At 42.0% G+C, this 20,250-nt stretch overlaps 1 protein-coding gene across 2 annotated transcripts in view; it reads right to left on the bottom strand.

Annotated features, from left to right (window-relative positions):
* The window catches only part of wnt7bb (wingless-type MMTV integration site family, member 7Bb), a 32,144-nt gene extending 13,174 nt beyond the window's left edge, over positions 1 to 18,970 (bottom strand). Inside the window, exons 1-2 of one of the 2 annotated variants that reach the window (XM_080475322.1) lie at positions 18,277 to 18,970; positions 10,735 to 10,961 (exon numbers count right to left, since the gene is read on the bottom strand). In XM_080475322.1, the coding sequence (XP_080331448.1) occupies positions 10,735 to 10,961; positions 18,277 to 18,347 (298 nt within the window). In that variant the 5' untranslated portion in view covers positions 18,348 to 18,970. Of the gene's footprint in view, positions 1 to 10,734; positions 10,962 to 15,673; positions 16,211 to 18,276 lie in introns of those variants that run through there. The other variant, XM_080475321.1, reaches the window with a different exon arrangement.
* Positions 18,971 to 20,250: the final 1,280 nt, after the last annotated feature.

The following is a 20,250-nucleotide window of genomic DNA, read 5'->3' as shown; positions in this document are numbered from 1 at the left end:
GTGTCTCCAGGGCCCCATGGAAGGGGAAGAAAGTTGGAGGAAAACCCCTAGCTTTGTATACCAATCACTGAACTGACTAATGCACTCTGTACTACTGTTTTCCGTTCCGCTTTATGTACCGTTGCTATGAACATATGCTCCCAGCAAATTATAGACAAAGTTGTGGTCCGTGAGGTTTGCAGCTTGAGGAATTAGCACAGCCATGTTCCTGTACAATAAAATAATATTGTTTTACCAGAACTAGGCTCCACATTCTCATAGCACTCACATCATAGAGCCGGGGAAGTGACACACTTTGGCACAACCCTTCACTGTAGGGTCCCAAGTTTGATTCATATAATGAGGAGGGCTTTGAACAGTAAAGCTAAAACAATTATGAGAGTATTTAAAGTTGCCGGTACGGTATTAAATGCTGAGAAGTTAAGTAGGCTGCCTCCCAGGCATAGAAAATTGGGCTGGCAGAAAACATTTCAAAAGCATCCTTTCTCTTCTCTGATCTCCCCGAGGTGCAGATAAAGCTTTTCGACTGAATACCGAGACTTGCTAAAACAAGCACAAATCCTTCTTCCCACCCTTTCATCCTAATAATGAGACCGAATCAAGACCTCACCTGCTCAGATCTCGAAATGTAGGCCTGCATGTGGAGTAGCAGGTAGTCATTGAGTTCATGTGAGGATAGTTTTGAGGATTTTCCTCAATTTCAATCCCATTTTGTTTTGTTTCATCTTCAATGAAACATATTTACTGGGATCTATATCAATCCCACAGCATATCATTGAAGATATCATTATCATCATTACTATAATCAGAGAGTCAAATATGCCACTGATGACATGTTTCCTTTCTCATTACAAAAGAATCCTTCAGACTTGACATTTCCATATCTGCTGGTGCTCTCTGCACCCTGCACATAAAGCTGCAGGTGTGCTAATATTCTCAACATCCTACAAGAGCCTCGAACCCATCGCCAGCTCTCCCTCACTCTACACTCTCACCTAAGTGGGCCAGTTGCAGTGTGATTGTTGGCACATGTAAATGTCCAGTGGCGGCCCTGCATGTAGAGAATACAGTGATCGGCCTGGGATTGTGCGGAACAAAGCGCACTGTGAGATTACAGTTGATCCTCTCGCATCCTGTTTCCTCCTGCGTCTAGCGGCACTGGCAGACACAGACAGACGCAGATCCCACCGATAACACAAGCGCCGTGGGGAGGGGAGGGGAGGGGCAAACAACACGTACGTACACACTCATGGGGGCCCGACGGGGCCGGGGGCCGGGGCCCCCTTGGCGACCCCCGGGCCAAGTCAGCAGACAGACGGTGGATGAGAGAGAGAGAGAGAGAGAGAGAGAGAGAGAGAGAGAGAGAGAGAGAGAGAGAGACAGAGACAGAGACAGAGACAGAGAATGGACCCCAGCTCCCAAGAAAGAAAGACACCCACACAGTCTGAGACGGAGACAGAACTGATGAATGAACAAGCCAAACGGACCTGGCAGTGATAGTGCTGTTGGGCTGCGTAGGACAGGAGGCTCCACCCAGATACTGACACATGTTGTGGGCAGGGGATGTGAGGCGAAACATTGGGAGAAAAAGAGTAAGAGATGACCTTTACTGAGCCATGATGACCACAGCCCACACTCTGTAGAACAACAAAGCATCAGACTCCCCTATCTGATAAAGTTGGGGGGGGGGAGGACGGGATCACACACACACACACACACACACACACACACACACACACACACACACACACACACACACACACACACACACACACACACACACACACACACACACACACACACACACACACGAACGCTCTGTTTTCTCTGGACTCACATGGAGGAGGGCAGAGAGGATTACAGCTACCCACATGATGATGGGCTGAAAAATAGGCCTTTTATCCAACACCGTTCCACCATAACACAATGCACGCGTCATTTCCACGCTGTTATCCACATGGTGTCAAACCCTTGGCCGCCTGGGAGTGAATCTGCAGTTTTGCCGGGTGGATCATGATACATCTGAGATATTTCATATATTTGTTGTTCCAACATTAACATACTTTTCTCTTTTCCGATAGCATTTATTTTATTTTTTTTAAAGAATCCATACAGGAAACAAGCTCTCGGTGAGTGATTACATATCCGAGTTGATGACCACGGTTTGTCTGGAGTGTGTACGACCAACAAGAAACTAATCCCACAAAAGCCAAAACACTCTTGGCGGCAGTGGGATGATTGATGGCATTTTGTGAGAGTTCAGCGGTGTCAAAGAATACACTTGTGTGCTCTTGAAAAAGCCCCAGTTTTGAAGAATGAGTTTTCTACCCACTATATTAACCTAAATGTTGGCAAATGCCAACTGCTCATACGTCAAACAGGATAAATTTGTCCTTTTTTTCAATGGGCTGATTAAACTGTGAAGCTTCACGTCCAAACAATGATCACTTTTTAAATATGAGACATTATTACTTTCTTGTAATGCCAAGTTATTTCTCTTTTAACCTGTGAATAATCATGTAGTAGACAATGTAAATGGCTAAAATTAAACCTTGAGACTGATTTACTTTCTTCCATGAAGTGAATGTTTATCCTGTAGATCATATTTAACTTGATTTTTTTTAATAAATTTTTTTTAAACCGCTTTACTGCATGATTCATAAGGAGACTTTTTTTAAAAGCTCAGCTGGTCATAATTAATATTTCAGCTTGCATTTCTTTTTACTTTGTCAAAATGACGAAACAAAGCATGAAGGTAACCGCATGGCCGTTCCGATAAATGTCTGCATCCGTTCATTATTAGTCTCAGGTTGGACTGTCGTATTGCGTTTTGCTGGGATACGATTTCACCACAAATGGCCATCAACTGATTCCGAGAAGGGAAAGGAGCTTTGCCAATGCGTTTATAATCTGCTGGTATTGTGCTGGTTAAGCTTGTAGAGACGTACTGGAAAGAAGGAAACACTGGATATGTGTGGAATTAAATAATTAATAGCTTGGATTAAATGTGGGCTTAATACTTATTAATCAGAGTATTACTGCATTTAACTTTTTCTTTAAAATTGATTCTGGACATTATGAGCCTTTCTTAACCTTCAAGAATTAACATAATAGATCCTATAACATTGAGAGGTATATCATATATCCTTTTGAAACAAAAGACACTATTGTTAATGTTTGCTCACATTAGATTGTTAGAGGCTTTTACTTGAAAATTTTTCTTTGAGTTCACATAAGTTCTTCTTTAGCTTATAATGTGCCTTTCATTTCATGTTAAAATACAATGAGTGCCTAAGAAATGTGCAGTAATCAAAAATATACTTCTTGTATCCTCTACATCTTCCTTTTTATCGCCGTTACTCTAAACCCTCAACCACAAAAAGAACTGAATCCCCCCAATGTTGACCTGAAGTTGACCTACGTTTGGAATAAGCACTATGCAACACCTTAAAAAAACGCCAGTGAATCGGCTGTTTCTGCAACATGCAATTGATGGATTAAGTCTTATTAAGAGTTATAACTCAAAGCCAAAATCTACAAACGTCTATCAGCCACATCCTCTTTGCTCTCACTTATCCTCCTCCACTGTTTAAACTGGGCATACAACACCCAACCTCAGTACTGAGTTATGAGTCTGGCTATCTATCTGAAGTGACCCCTCTTCTTCTGACTAATACATCCGTTAAATATGACTAAATTCTTCGTTTGGACCCTGCAGCAGCCCTTTAAGTCCATCTTGGCAGGTGGATCTTCCACTGTCTTCTTCACCAAACTCTTTTTGAATGAGAGAGGAAGAGAGCAGCTGAAACTTGATGCTATAAAAGACGACGGGAAAACACAGACTTAAACACACCCTCCACTCTCTGACCTCTCTTCAGCCTGCGCCTTCATGTGTTATTATAACGCCATTAGCTTTCTGCTAACCCACAGCTCGAGGCAACAACTCAATGACGATATGACAGAAGTGAGGGAAAGAGAAAGCGAAAAACGTGTATGGCCTAATGCAGGTCACATGAGAAAACAGGCGTCCTTGCTTCTCGTTTAGCAGCAACAATAATAAGCAACTATCCACCATTCTTCCTTAGCGAGTTGAAGTGGTTTTCTTCTAACAACAAATGAGTTCAAATTGTCAGTGCGACTGTGAGAAGAAACGTGGACGTCTCCCCTCTTGCAGCAAAAGGTTCACCTGCATAAGTGCTGTATCTATTCTTGTGCAATGAGCCAAAGGCAGCGCGATTGAACTTTTGTAATATTTCACTGCCAGCACAACAAGAAACCTCTTTCAGATGAAAAGCATGAATCAGGACGGTGACAAACTGGCTGGAAAGTCAAACAGAGGAGTAACCAGAGCAGGACATTTTTATGACAAGGGGGCCAGTGTTGGCCTTTGATGCTGAGTGTAGCCGTTGAAAGGTGTCCATTTTCCAGCTCTAATCACTGACTTGAAGTGCACAGCGATCTTAACAGAGTTGTAAGGTGTGCATAGGCAGGTCTTTTAAGTGAAGAGCATCTCTATTACAGGTGCTTAGCCAAAGGAATGTCTGATACGACACAGGATGAGGCAGTCTGGAGTCAAGACATGTCATTAAACATAGAAAAGCATGCATGTATAACGTAATAGTGGCGCTGATAGCCAAAAAGCAGACGTTTGTGTGTAAAAGTTGAGGTTTGGGGCAAAGATCACTTGTGGGATTCAAAACAACCTAATATGCATGACAGAATCCACACAGGGCTCTCTGTGCACTTCACGCGTGGATGACCACACTTAAATATGCACAATAAAACAGCATCAACAAATTACAGCCATGGGACCGTTCCCGACAGCAGTATTTCAATTAGAGTGATTCATCCAGCAAGCGGACCGAGTATTATGACTGAAGGGTGGACCACGTTTGCCAATCTCATCCTGACTCACTGATGGATCTGTCTCTAATTTTATTATTACTTCTTAATAGACTGCAGCAAGTCTCTCAAAAACACCCATTTCTGTTAGCATTGGGATAATTCATTCCACATTTTCACAGACTGGAGATACCAACTCGTGCCAACACCATAGCAGGGCACGGGGGGGAAGATTGCTAAATCTGTTTTTTTGCAGAGGAAAGAGAAACACATTCATATTGCCCGTTTGGAGTCTCACTGCAAGTTTATGGTGTTGTTCTCCGATTTGTCCGTTTAAACATAACAAGAAATCCAGCACTCTTTGCAAAACAGGGAAACTGGTGAGGAATTGAGCGGCAAAAAAAGAAAGGGGGAATGCTCTAATTTTGACATCAGTACATGTCGTCTCAAGTCTTGTGTTCAGTCACGTCAGGCAACAGATGAGCTGCCAGCAGAAGCCATCTTCCAAACTGAGTATACGTTTCTGTTTACAGAAGAAAAGTTAAATAAATATCAAATGACCTCTCTGTGAAACTGAACCACCTCTGCTGAATGAAGATATCTCGAACTCTGTAATGCTCAATAACCCAACTATTAATGTGTGCTGTCTTGGAAAGCAAAAGTAATACCATGGAGCAGCTCCAGAACAGAGAGACGGCCTCCAAAATCAGGCAGCACAGAGAAAATGCATTAGACTTGCGGTCGGCTGATCTTTAGTATTTGAAAAAATGCCGACATCTTCTCCCTCTGGTCCAAAACTAAGAGTGGATCGCAGAGCGGGGGAAAGGTTTAGTGTTCATAATTTGAGGGATTTGAATGAAAAACTTAAATGCGAGTGGAACGTGAACAGCTTTTCCCCTGCACTTGATTATGATGATGTGGGAATTTGCAGATTTGAAGAAGGGATTGGAACATTTTGTTGAAGGGGTGTATTCCATGATTTCATATGCCATGCTAAAGAATTCCATAAAACACACAGACATGGTTAGAAAACACGATTACGTCTTCAGTCATGAGCAACAAACACTGGAAACTGGACTAGTCGCGTGCGAGCTGGTGGCAGCTTGAAATGTAGGTGTTGGGAGAAAATGTAGTTGCCCACTTTTCCATAGTATGTAAATGACTGGAGGGGTGTCGGGGGCTCTGCAGTAGCTCTGTGGTCTCCTGTGACACTAAACTGAACCAGCACAATCAGATCACATTCAATACTCTTCACACCGACAGTAAATGAGTCCTTGATCTCACTGCCCTCAGATAATAGAACTCAGAACACGCCTGGAAATCAATCAAAATCAAAAACCTCTTGTGTTCACATCCTGCCTCATGTTTTGTTTTGTTTTGTTTATTTTATTTATTTATTTTTGCATGTATATATGTAAATAATCTGATTATTATTATTAGTCCACTGATTGATATGTAATGCTTTCAAGTGCAAAACCTGTTCATGTGACTGTTTATCCAACAATTACACAGAAAAAACATCAGAGCAAAGCAGCATGCATTTACGGGCCTGTACAGCTCAGTGAAGTCTGCACGGAGCTCCAGCCCTCCATCGCGACCCTTTCGATCGTCAACCGTTTTAGTTTGAGCGCTACAGTGAGGTCACCGAGAGTTTCAAATCTCATTTTCTGCCCCAGCAGCAGGAATTATTTGCAGAGTTCGATACTTCCAAAACCTCACTTTAGGAAGGTCAGTGTGTAACTCCCCTTAAAAACCTGAGTGCAAATTCACATAAACACTCAAACATATCTGCTGCATTGCTTTGGTTACTTTGTGGCAATTGCAGGTGAATAATTCACTTTCTTATAGGGAGAGCTACTTTCTCCTTTCTGATTGTTCTATTTATGCTTTAAAAAAAAAAAAAAGAAAAACTTCTCCTCACAGCAGCCAAAAAATACAAATGTTTGACATTTTGTCTTATCACAAAAGCTTTGTTAATTTTCCCTCTCAACATTCCTTCGAGCACAAAGCACGTGTCAGTTTCAGTGTCCACTCAGGAGTAATTAGTAATCTATTCTTACTTCCTTAAATGAGTGTGACAAAACAGAAATCAAAACTCACTCTCGTCTCAGACCAGTGCAGGCTGGAATAGCAGGGAAGCTCAGAACTAATTTGGAAAATCGAGACTAATGTAATTCGTTACGGTTGAAATAAAATCAAATTTTTTATTAGTGCGTGTGTTTTTCCACAAATTACCTCTATTGTTATGTTCCACAGAAACATTTGCTTCAATATGGCATTTATCAGTGCGACTGACAACATACTTATACTTGTACTCATTTCATCTTTTGGATTTTAGCTACAGCTCATAAAACTATAAATGTACAACCAGTCAGATCAGTCCAACAAAGTCAGTACACCACCTGACAAAGAGTGATAGGCTCCATCAAAATATGCCAAAAGGTGCTAAATGCAAAAAAACAAACAAACAACAACCTTGTTTCCCATGTTTCCACCTTTAACAAATGATTATGTCACTTTAAAGAAAAGGCAAAGTAGCGAGAAGAAACACAGCAGTGATACACTGACGAGGACTTAAGACCCAATCATTGGTACTGTGCAATGCTAAAGTATTGCAATAACTTCATCTTTTATGTGAGATGGGCCTTTTGGCTTCAACAAACAAATTCTACAATTCAGCATCTAGTTGCAATGGATTTTATTTGTGTGGGGTTGAAATATGAAAACAAATCTCCCAATTTGTTGTGAATATAATCACAACAAAATGGGATCTTCTCCTGACAAGTACATTTTTTTTTTCAGCTCTGAAAAAATCCATGCGTCTTTATAAATCTGCCTTTAGAACAGCGACTGAAATCAAAGTTCCCTGCTGGTCTGAAGAAAGACGTCATGACTGGGACACTTTATTGAGAAGGCCACCGAGTCCCATCATTATTGAACAATCATGGCAAAGCCCGCAGTCATCGCTCTATGACCAAAACTGGACACCAACAGTGGTGTGCTCAGTGCAGGCACATTAAGCATTTATTTGTGCAGATCTACTATGGAAACCAAACAATGAGAGCAAAAAGCAAGCATGAAATTCAGATGACGGCATTACTGAAGGGGATGTAGACGTCTCATCACTAACAAAAAGTGAAAGAGACCCCATAGGGTTGAATGGACTCAGTGTAACTGAGCACATGCAGTTCAATGTGACTTGTATTGCCATCAAGTACACAATGAAGGACGTAATATCTTACACAATGCCAAGACAAAATGTGGGACTCAGAATAAGTATCTGTGCATTTGCGGTTCTCCGCTTTACTTTAGGTCAACAGTGTAAACATGAAACATTTAACATCCAATGAACAGATGTGAAGGAGCGGGACAGATGCTTCCGATGAACCTCGGCTGAATATCATCTCTCAATCTCAGAGTGCTCGAAATGGGCATTGAAAAGACCAGACCGAAAAAGAAGTGAAAAGAAGGACGTTAAGTGTTGAAAAAAACAACATGAGCTCCATTACAAAGGGAAGCGCCACATTCACAACAAAGAAGAAAAAAAAAAGAAATGCTTTTGTAAAGGGAGCTGGAGCTAATTCAGCTACTCCTTAAGACGAGTGATTGCTCACAGAGCCACTGGATTAAATGCACAGCCCAACCGCAACCTAACAGCAACAAAGCATCTTCTAAATGAAAGGAAATACATAAAAGTCCCAGTAAAACAAAAGCGATGCAAAAAGAGATTTGCGGAATGCAAAGTCTCACAAACAAAAGCATCGTAAATGTAAATGTTTGCCTGCTTTGTGTCTTTTTCTGCATGTATGTGCACACTCTCGCGAACCAGCCAGGCATGGACACAACCAATTTAGCCGGATTGACAACAGATGTGTCCATCTATTTTGGTTCGACGTGAATTCTTTGCAATAGCACCCATTAGTTGACTCCTCATTTGTGATATCATTTTTCAACCATGCATTTTTCTCATTAGAGGTCCAAGTGCTTTCCGGTAGCTTTTCCATAACTTTTGATATAACCAGCAGCGCTGGTCACCAGCAGGCTTGTCGCAGAGCATCAACACGAACCAGAATTTCGCTGCGGAATTACGTCGTCGATCGAAATGAAGACAGCCAAGTCTTAGTAGAATCAGCAGCATGTGAAATCCTCTTGAGCGATGCCAAAGCGAATGGTTACACAACAGCGAAGCAAAGACACACCGCATAACTGTTTCGAGTTTTCACTTTGTGATGTGTGCAGCCTGGGTTTGGCTTGTAAAGCACCATATTTCATGGGGTTCAGAGAGTCGGGCTGGTACTACATTTGCGATGACCTTATGGTATCATTTAATAAAATTACGGCAAGATGATAAGTTTAAAAAGTTATGTAATTGTTTCCTTTTCCAACAGAAAAAATATATACACTGGTATTTTCTTTGTCGACCACATTTTATCAAATGAGTATCAAACACCAGCGTCCCTCTTGCTCCACTCTGCTTAACATCAAAAATACTCGTAACATCCAAGCTGTAATCCATCTTTTGTTGTGTTTTCTGTTTTTCGATGTTCACTAATTCAATGCACGATCGCCCCAGAGTGCTGCACACAAAAACAGAAAGAAATGAAGATCTATTACTGATAATATTCCTCAGAATCATAAACAATGGCTTTATCACTCACACGGCATTCCTGGATTTAACCCCATGACCTTTACAAGACTCTAAATCATCTATTTAAGCAGCTTCAGCCGTACTAAGCCCTGCTCTATATACTCTACAGCTGTGTGTGCTGTGAAATTGTTCAACTATATTAGCGGTGCTTTTTTTTTTTTTTTTTTTTTTGCTCCAACAGAAGAAACAGCGAAGCTTCTGGCTACAACACCAAACATACAGTACAAACAGTCACTGACTGTGCCTCTAATTGTGATTGACATCCCTGCTGTATTTGTTTTCTTCACTATCTTTGAAGCACCAGAAAGCGCAAAACTCCAATTTTTAGTGTATAGATGTACAAACTAAACTAATGGCAGCACGGTTATGCAGACATGAAGTCTGTGCAACTTTGTATGAGATGATTGTGTCTATGTTTCTGAATTGTCTCAGAATTATAAAGAAGCTGATCAGTCCAGTAAATATTAATGATTAGCAGCTACACCTGCTTCACCCACCTTTAAGTCTTACTGACTTCCATCACAGAGGGCAGGGATTTATGAATGTTTAGCAATAGCTGCTAAACAGACTAATTAACTTCATCAAGCGATACTTGTGGGTGGCTCTCCCAAATACTTTGAGTCACTATGTATGCATACATACGTGCATGCTGTTCAATTCGATAATCCATCTGTAGTTATTGACACATGCAGTTTTAACATGCATGCATTTTAACATTGTTTCAGGGTTTTTTCAGGTTTTATGGCACAGTTCAAAAACAGTAACATTTCACTTGACTCTAAATTTTCCGCGACAGACTGGCGACCCGTTCAAGATGTACCCTGCCATTGCCCACAGTCACCTGGGATTTTCTTGGGTCTCCCAGCAGCTATATGCTGCATAAATCGAGATAGATGATGGATGTAAAATGATAACGACATTTTTTGCGGTGTGACCGTCTCACAGATGCATCACTGCTTTACACAGACTTGGAATGTTTCCTTGCATATTAAATGTAATTTTAGATTGACTTCTTTTTTTGATCAACCCCAAATTGAAGCACTAACCTATAAAGATCCTTCGAACGATTCTTATGTACAATCCTGTTGACAAGCTTGTACATTCTGTTGCACATTCAAAAATATACTCCGATTCATCTCAGCAGCAGAAAAAACCTTGAAAACGTGTCTCATGCAAAAGTTAAACTTGTAGTAGCACCCACATGCAGATGCAATGCACTCTTCAGTGAAAGAACCCAGACTGACCTACTCGCAGCTCCTGACCGAAGACTGTCCTCTCTCCCAGCGCCGAACAGTTCCAGCGTCCATATCGGAACTGGTATTGACACTCATTTATTCCCATCTGGGCGCCTTCGCCCACAACAATGATGGCGTCCGGGCGGCTCTGGCAGATGGCCCGCTGGCGAGGTGCCAGCCCAGGAATTTTGTTGCAGATGATGTTGGCACCCAGGGCCACAACCGAGGACAGGGCCCTGCCGGAGGAAGAGAAACACACCACCACGCAGGCAGACGAGCATCCACACACACATACGCGCACACGGACAGCAGCACGCATACGTATATGCAATGTTGCACACACACGCACACGCGCACACACACACACACACACACACACACACACACACACACACACACACACACACACACACACACACACACACACACACACACACACACACACACACACACACACACACACACACACACACACACACACACACACACACACACACACTTAGTTAGGACTTGCAGACGATGGTCAGACTGACTCATTTATTTGAGACTCTCCAGAAGAGGATTCAATTCAACCAGTGATTGATGCACATTCCGTAGTGAAGTGAAAGCTGCACTACATGAGGGTATTGCTATTTAATGGATTAGAGGTCAATCATAAACCTGAACATTTAATCCGAAATAAAACTTTTAAGAAGACAGAGAAACTCGCTAAAAGAGCCCAGACAGAGAAAACAAGATGCTTATTTGACTTCTGACAACCTGATTCCACGTTGGTTTGGATGATGGGAGCCTGGGAAATGAGCTGAGGTTTTCGTGTTAATTGTTAGGTAACATAGTGGCATGAAGAGTAGCCAGACTCTTATGTAACTAGAGCATACACTTGTTCAGTGTTTTATACTGTAAATGTAGCATGCTCTTTTGAAACAGATGTCACATAAATTTTGATTTGTCATGGTTCCTGCAGGGGTGTGTTTGGTGTAACATGCTGCCTCTGAATTTCAGGAGAGAGCGTTTTGATGTTTGCCACCTAGAGAACGGGTTAGAATGGAAAAGTTGCAAGGTTTTCAACATTGGTTGCCTTTATTCATAGGTTAACAATTTGTCGCCCAGTAAATGACATGCCTGCCTCTCAGCTATTCCCAGAGGACAGGAACACATGTGATCACTTGCCATGATAATATGAAGCTGTGCGTTTGTGATGGGATTGCAACCGCAGAGAAAGCCAAAACAGATCACAACTAAACAGAACTCTGACTTTCTCCAAGATTATGTTTATAGCCCCCAAAACCATGTAGATACATACTTTTCAAACATGTCAGGGACGGAGAACCATAAATGAACGCAGAGGCAAACACCGCCTTTTCAAGTATGACGTCGACCTCCAAACGCTTGACCACAAACGGGACAGACTACACAGGCAAGTTTTGTGTCAGCGAAAAGTGACGGCAGTGCGTAAAGGGTAAAGTGGAAGCATGGGTGAGGAACAGAGACGCCGAAGAAAAAGAAACAGAAATAGAGGCTGGAAAGAGGCAGATTCAAGCACAACACACTGTCGCTCCTGTCGTCCTCGGCTTCTGACTGATCACAAAAAGGACGTTTTTTTGGGATTAGCAGTCACTCCCAATCAATCAAGTTCCCTCTCTGACAGTTGCTCCACAAGAATACCATTACACTCAATTCCCAATGCCTGAAGCGTAATAAATCCTAAAAGCCGTGATGTGGACATTAATTACAAACTGAGTTCTGCACACAGTTTCCTGGTCTTGCAGCCAGGGGAGCGCATTAAAGTATGTAGAAGGAAAGTGCCATTGTATATACTGTTGACATTGAGAGCCCTGCTCTCAAAGCTACCACAAAAGATGGCAAACATTTTTTTCAACATGCAATAAAATATGTGTTTCCAAATTAAAAGAGAATATAAATATATATATAAGCCAGATGTCGATTGGACCAGAAATAAAACTGGATTGTGGTCTGCAAAACAAGTGCATCGGTGCACTGACTTCTTATAACTGAATTATAAAGCACAAAACAGCTATGAATGTAGAAATGAGAAATTGCCATAAGTAAACAAAACATTCATCAGGTGCATTCCGTATCCACAGTAAACACTCTGCAGCGCGCAGCTGCTTTCAGTCCCTCTTTGCTATGTGCCATTAAAGAGGCTTGAACTCCTCTGACCCTCTGTGACCCTCCGCTGTATATGTGGTTGTTCATGGCAACCATGACATCCAGCCTGTGCAAACCAAAAGGGCATGCTCATTAAGACGAGTAATGTGCAACTGGAGAAATTCACTTTCCTGCATAATGAACGTCAGGAATCAACAGAACTGCTTTGTTTATACAAATCCAAAGTTAATAAAAATGTGTTCGGGTCATTTATATCGCTGATACACCACTGCCCTCCCTTCTGAGGATCTCATACGACAGCACAGTGTCATTCTCGAGCCTAACAAACACACTCCTTCACAAGAGCATGTTTTTTGATGTGTTTCTCACATCCCTCACCTGCTAATTCACAGAAACACAGTCTAGCACAGGCTACTCAAACCATCAGACAACACCAAACAGAGAATTCCACAGCTAAGCTTTTAAATCCCTGCATCATCAAAGTGCACAAATGCGATTCTGTTTGCTTAGCCTCTCCTCTGTGTGTATGCCAGCAGCTTGGGGACAGCTCGCCTACAGTCACACAGATCTCCTATCAGATAGAGCATCAACAGGAAGTCCGACTGCAACGACAAGTGTCAAACACTCAGCCTGTTTAGAAGCAGCAGTGTCACTCTGTGATTATCGAGTTTGTGGAAACACATGAGGTATGACTTTATGTTTTGTGTCTTAACAAGCTAAAATCTGCGGCTGCTAATTACGCAATGTTTGTTTGACATTGTCGCTCGATTGTTGCATAAGGTTAGGTTTATTGTGTTTTCTGCGGAGAGGCAGGTGGTATAAATTTTGGTTTGAGTACAGAGCACAGTTCCTCAAACCGTCTGAGGATTTTTGTGTGTGTGTGTGTGTGTGTGTGCGTGTTACTATTTATACACAAGGCCTGATACAAACTGTGCGTTCACATCCAAACACAGAGATGACACACACTTGTATCATTAGTTTTGTGGCATTTCAGACAAAGCATAAACATTTGTTCTATTAGCCACAGTATTAAACCATTAAACCGTCAGGATTAGAGCGCACAGAAACATTGGCCTTCGTTGGTGTGGCCTATTTATTCCCGCTGAAAAGTTTGGATCTTTGCAGCCTCCATAGTGAGGGCTTTACTGATTTCACCACAGCACAGTGTGGCCTTAAGAGAAACGATAGTCTGCACGTCATGACGTACGGTGTGCTTACAGCCACATGCTCCATCACAGGGAATACTTTGAAGCTATCTGACACATTATTAAGATCCCAGGCATGCATCTCCTATAAGAATGCACTCAACAGAATGCCTGTGACACGAGTTCACTAAGTCAAGAGAATTAAAAAAATCCTTTCTTTGCAAAGAGACTAATTCTGTTGTGTTTTAGTGCAAAAGATGTAAGGGCTTCGCATTGCACTGAAGCTTTTTTGATTTCAAACCAAATCCTGCTTTAAACTATATCTGCACCCGTACACTTAGGCGGGTGTGATATAAACAAACCAGAGTGAAAGCGGTCAGATTATTGCTATTGGAACATAAAGTGTGACATTCCTCCACACTGAGGTGTGAGGTGTGCAGTGCCCTCAAAGCCCAATATGAACAGATTCAATAGCTCACGGTTCATTTGCCACCCACTGCTCTACAAATTTCAAAGTACAATATTATTGTTATTTGCAGGTTTCAGGAAAAGGTCAATGTATTATTTTAAGCCCATATTTAAATATTCTCCTCATAACGTATTCGGTGGTTAATGCTCAACAGAAAACATACTTAAATAATCCAAACAAACAATGGTATGTAGCTTTGATGTACAAGCCATCACTATACTTAGTAGTGTGGCCCACTTTTAACTGAAAACCAAAAACCACATCTATTTCAGCATCAGGTTTGGGGTCTTCGGGCAGCAAAAAAAGGCAGGAGCCAGGGAGCATGGGTGAGTAATTATTTTGGAAACTTTAAGAAAAGCCAGTGTGCTCCTGCAAGAGATTTCCCGTTTAATTCAAAGCCACAGTGTGTCAATCACGTGCAAGTTGCAGGAGGATATTTTCAGATGTGGGTTTAAACGATAATATCGAAATACTGGGAATTAAGGAGAGCTGAGGTAATGCGCGGCGATCTTTCACACGCTCTGACAGGTTAACAGTGTTCGGATGCGTAAAAGCTGCACAGCCTGCTGTAGTCAACTCTCCTCTGAGGGGGAAAAGACAGAATCTCCTCATCCAATTGTGTTGAACATCTCTGCCACTCTGTGGCCAAAATGAATCCGTGTCGCAGTTAACAAAAACTATTATTCTTTTGATGTTCCAAATGTTTAAAAAAAAAAAAAAAACACTCAGCTTAACACAAAAGCACCACCGCTGCTTACTCACAAGACGTTTTCATCCGCGTGCAGAGGGCACGTCTGAGCAGGGAGCGTTTCAACTAATTAAAACATTCCCACGTGGATCGTTTCCCCGTTGATGTTTCCCCTGATGAGTCTTTTCTACCGGGTTCTAATATTGTAGAACCCGGTGCGAGATGCGAGTATTAAATAAATGGCTGGGCTTAAAATTGCGATTTCAGCGCGCTGGATCCCCGCGCGCCTATAATTACCCTAAACTGTGCTGTCATCTGTGGATACGGAAGGCTTAGCAAATCATCCATGAGATGTTTAATAATTAAGACAAACAAAATGCGGACACCCAGAAGGCTGCACGGGAGTGAAAAAAAAAATTTAAAAAAGAAAAAAAAAAAGCAACGTCCGCATCGCAGAGGATGAGCGCGCGCACTCGCCGAAGTTAATTAAGTATCCGGTAATTGGTTGAAACTTACAGGTAGCTGCCGCTCGTCAGGATCAGGAAGATCTGCGGATAGTAGACTGACAGCAGTACACTGCGCGACGAGAGGATGATCATGATGACATTGAGCAAATGGCCACGGTAGGATTCAGTGAGACGACACAGACAGGATGAAAAGCTCCCTTAATTCCTGGCTTTACGTCCCCTTCGCTCAAAAATCAAAGAGAACTTGCTGTGCGTCTCCTCGTCTCCGGTGCCGTGCGTCTCTACGCAGCTCCGAGCTCCCAGGGCCGTGTGTGCGCTGAGATTGGCTCTGTCATCTCTCAGCAGCGGAGGCTGTTACACAGGACTGTGGGTTCCCGAGCCGGAATGATGATGGTTTTAGGGATTTCGCATGGCAGAAAAGTGCCTCTCTCCACTCTCATGAGAGTCGTGCCTGCCATTGGGCAGGGATAGACACTGCTATCCGCCCACTTTGCCACAACGGGACAATAGGGTGACACTGATCCGATCCCATGGTGGACGTGCAGGAGGTTTCATTCATTATCATCATCATGACCCCCCCCCCCCCCCCCCCCCCCCATCAAACACACACACACACACACACACACACACACACACACACACACACACACACACACACACACACACACACACACACACACACACACACAAAGCAGTCCCGTGCACCATCCCAGCCCAAAAATAAACAGGCAGACGAGCGGCTCCTCTATCATCACATCTCCATGTGTTAAAAAAAAAAAATAAATCGGTACGTTTCTTTGGCAGGACTTCATCGGCCATCAGCAAGTAGCTGTCAAATTACAATTAAGGTGATTAATAATGTGACGGAGATGGGGCTTGGTACACGTAGGAGTGAGAAAGACTAAGAGTATGTACCTGCTATAAGATTTGTCTAAGTCCCTCAAAGCTATTATTGTGTTCTAGTCAGTAATATCTAGTTAGAAAGATAAGTAGAATAGAATAGAATAGAATAGTAACTGTAGTTGACAATGCAAAATGAATGAATAATATATTGATTCTTATCGAGGGGACACTATAAAATTCCTAAATGCATTTTAAGCATTTTGTTTTTAATTAGTATCATTACACGGTAGTTCAATGGTCTAGATTCCCAATCAGAGTCCCTGCTGTCAAACTGAATACTAGTTTAATCAAACTGTCGGACTGATAAAATCGATGCAAAGGTGAGGGCATGAAAATAGCTCTCTTGTTGGAGGAGACTGAAACCGAGCAGAGAACTCAAAACCTGGAGGAGCTTAGTGCAGGGGAGGGTTTCTATCTCCTCAGCATCGTGACTTTCACTCAACACCTGCAGGCTCCAGTCATTGTGAATGAAGAGGGTGCCATGAAAGATTTAGGCACGGAAAGAAAGAAAATGGGATGGAAGGAATGAGCTAACTGTTTTGGGATTAGTCAATTGGAAGATAGGTGACTTTTACCCCATAATAGAGCTCCTGTCATGTGATATGAGCATACCTTTGCTTCATGGGGTTCTCACGGGGAGGGCTTTGTGTGGCTGGCTGCCGGAGCCACCGAGAACACAATCACATCAGTCCAACGACTTAAAAAAAAAAAAGTAGTTTAATGAAGCTGCTTTAAAGCTGACTGTGCACAAACAGTGGTAGCTTTATTTATTTTTTGTGTAAATCTGCAAATGTGATGCTCAATCAACTGCTTTAATGGTGTTACCCTCCAATGCATCATACAGTATTTTTCCCAGATATTTCTGCATATAGAATAAGTCCCACTGGACTTGAATTCAATCAAAGTTGCCTTTATTATATACAAATTCTAATGTCGCGTAACACTTTGCCCGTTCTTATCAGTGAGCGGTATCCTCTCAATGATCCGGCCAACGAGGCAATTCACAGATTTATGTAATTAAAATACAGAGATGTAAGGTTTGTTGGAGCAAAGAAAGTCATCAGAATTTTCTTTGACACTTTACTGCCCGTGAGACAAATAGACGCACAAATACACGTGCCGTCTGATGCTGCGTAACATGAACAAAAAGGTACACAGATTGTTGTCATCATCCTCATCTGTATGTTGTTGTTGTTGTTGTTGTTTTCACTTCAAGTTCAATTATGATCAGACAACAGAAGCACACACTGAAGGGGTAGACGTCCTTCTGTGCATCAAGGTGAGGTATTGCAAAACAGGTAAAAACTCCGTCTGGGCGAAGGAATGTGGAAATACAACTCAGCCTGCCGCTATTAATGACGGTATGCAGGGGTGAACTGGCTCTGGAGCACAGACAAATGATCTAGTCGGACTAAAAAGGGCTGAATAAGTCTCGTGGGGTGAAATTAATAATCATGTGACTGTACTCATCGACCGCCCGTGGACACCCGATGGACAACTTAAACGCGCGGCACTTTCTCTAGTTCACGCGTTTGATTTTAATGCATTTATTTTAAAACACAGCAAAGGAAATCCGATTTCCAACACAATATCCATTTTGAGGTCAGAGGGCAGCCGATGTTTCCCTCTGCCTGTGTACGTCTGTCAAGAGTGTCGCAATGAATTTGATACTCGTGCTCTGCGCAGGTGAGGGGAAAAGAAAAAACACTGCGTGTTGTGTGGTACGAGAGCTCGTGAAGCAAAACTCACCCAAGTCTGAGGTATATGATGCCAAAACACAGGAACACGTAGAGACTCCGCTTTCGGAGGGGTTTGTGCATGATCGATAGCACTTAGTCCAGAGGCCATGCACTGGAACATAAAGTGGCCAGGCTTTTCCGATCACATTGGCAGGTTTCCTTAACCCTTCCAGATGCACGAACACCGTCTCTTTTCCGCGACGTCAAGTTGAAGCTCCTCGGTGGTCTTCGCGTGTGTGAAATCCATGGTCCACTTTGCACAGGTGAGATGCTGCAGGACTACCTGAGAGGTGGTTGGAAAACTCCAAAATGAAACTTGAGAGTGTGTCGGACTTAAGGTGAACGAGTTCTTGGAGGAAGTGCCTCCTATTCGCCCTGACTTTGACGCGAGAACCTAATTAACGATTCCTATTTGCCGCGCCTTGCAGGTACAAAAAACAAAACACGCATTGCTGCAGTGCCCAGGGAACACCGGGGGATATTGTTCTCGTTTTAAGCTTTCGAACTTAGCCCACTGTCACTATTTATTTTTTCTTTCTTTCTTTCTTTCTGAAAGCATCTTAAACTCGAACCAAGTCAACAAGCAGGTAGTCTGATACAGGTAACAAAACGCCTGCGCGCCTCCTCCTCCTGCACCACGGGTGTGCAGTGCGTGTGACGCGCTTGCAGGCTGAGCGCAGCTCTCGTAGTTGTTGTACAGAAAACTAAAAGCGACGAAGTGAAATGGCCTTTTATAGGCCCATAGACCAGGCTAAGCATCATGGGGCATTGCCCCACCAACGAGGGCTCCCCTGATGGGCTTCACCACAACAATAAATCCAGTAAACATTAAACAGACGAGGACTGGCTTTCCAGCTGCTTGAATGAATAAATAATAAATAAAATAAATTGGGGGAAAAAAACAAATACACTGCGTGTGCAATAATGACTAATAATAATGAACTGGCATCTTGGTAAATATGTCTAAGGGAGGTTCTGTCAATCACTTTGATTTAGTGCATGAGAACAACAAACTTAAACAAAACATCAGGATTGCCTTTTTCTTAGGCTGCAGTCTGGGTGATCTGGGTTTTGAACAGATGTTTAGAATATGTAGTCAACTCCTTTGAGAGCGATTCTGTGACTTAGAAGACTCCCTCTGGTGGTAAAAGGCATTGCTAAACTACAGGGATATGACCACTTCAGCATACTGTAACTTCTGCATTACAGGAGTTAAATAAGACTATTTTTATATCAAAGAAGATGCAGATTGTATGTTTCTATCAAGTCATTTGAAATGTACGAGGAGATAAGATGGATGTTCTGCACAAGAAGAGCTTTGATCTTTCTGCTTGTTAAACTGTCTTTTTTGTGTGTAAATTGTGTGGAACTACTTCAATTAATCTTTTTTTTATTTTATTTTTTACAGTTTTACATGCTTTTAGCAAACAACCATACATATAAATCAACCAGTGGAATTTTACTAATATAAATTTCAGTCAAATTGTAAAGGCAGAGAAAGAGGTCTCAAGGCCTGTGTAAAGAAAATTACAGTTGTGGAATTTGTTTAGAAAGGCTTCTTCAGTTGTGGAAATTCACTTAGAATGTTTTATTTTATTTCTGACAGACCAGGCAACTTTCATGAGGTTTGAATTTGCAAAGTTTTGGGAATTCTTTCTTCCACAACTATATTTTTCTTAATAAAAACTAAATCCCTGTACATGTCCGACATGTCTGTGATCCTTTTTATATTTCATTGAGTTTCAATAATAACAAAAAAATTACAGCAGGAACGAGCAAAAAAAAATAAAATGCATCAATTGTCTGCCTTGCTAGTTAAATTTAAATACAAACAAGCTTTTCTCTTAAAATTTTATAGTTTCACGTGTATTGTTTATTATAGGGACACATAAACCATCATTTCGGTGTATTCCTAAGAAACTAACAGAAAAACGGTTAACGCGCTGTAATAATGATGGCATAAACTAAAATTACAGACATGAGC

This window comes from Lipophrys pholis (genome assembly GCF_963383615.2).
Source record: "Lipophrys pholis genome assembly, chromosome: 11".
NCBI classification, from domain to species: Eukaryota; Metazoa; Chordata; class Actinopteri; order Blenniiformes; family Blenniidae; genus Lipophrys; species Lipophrys pholis.
Note: the sequence above shows the minus strand (reverse complement) of the source record. Positions and strands in the feature narration are given on the sequence as shown.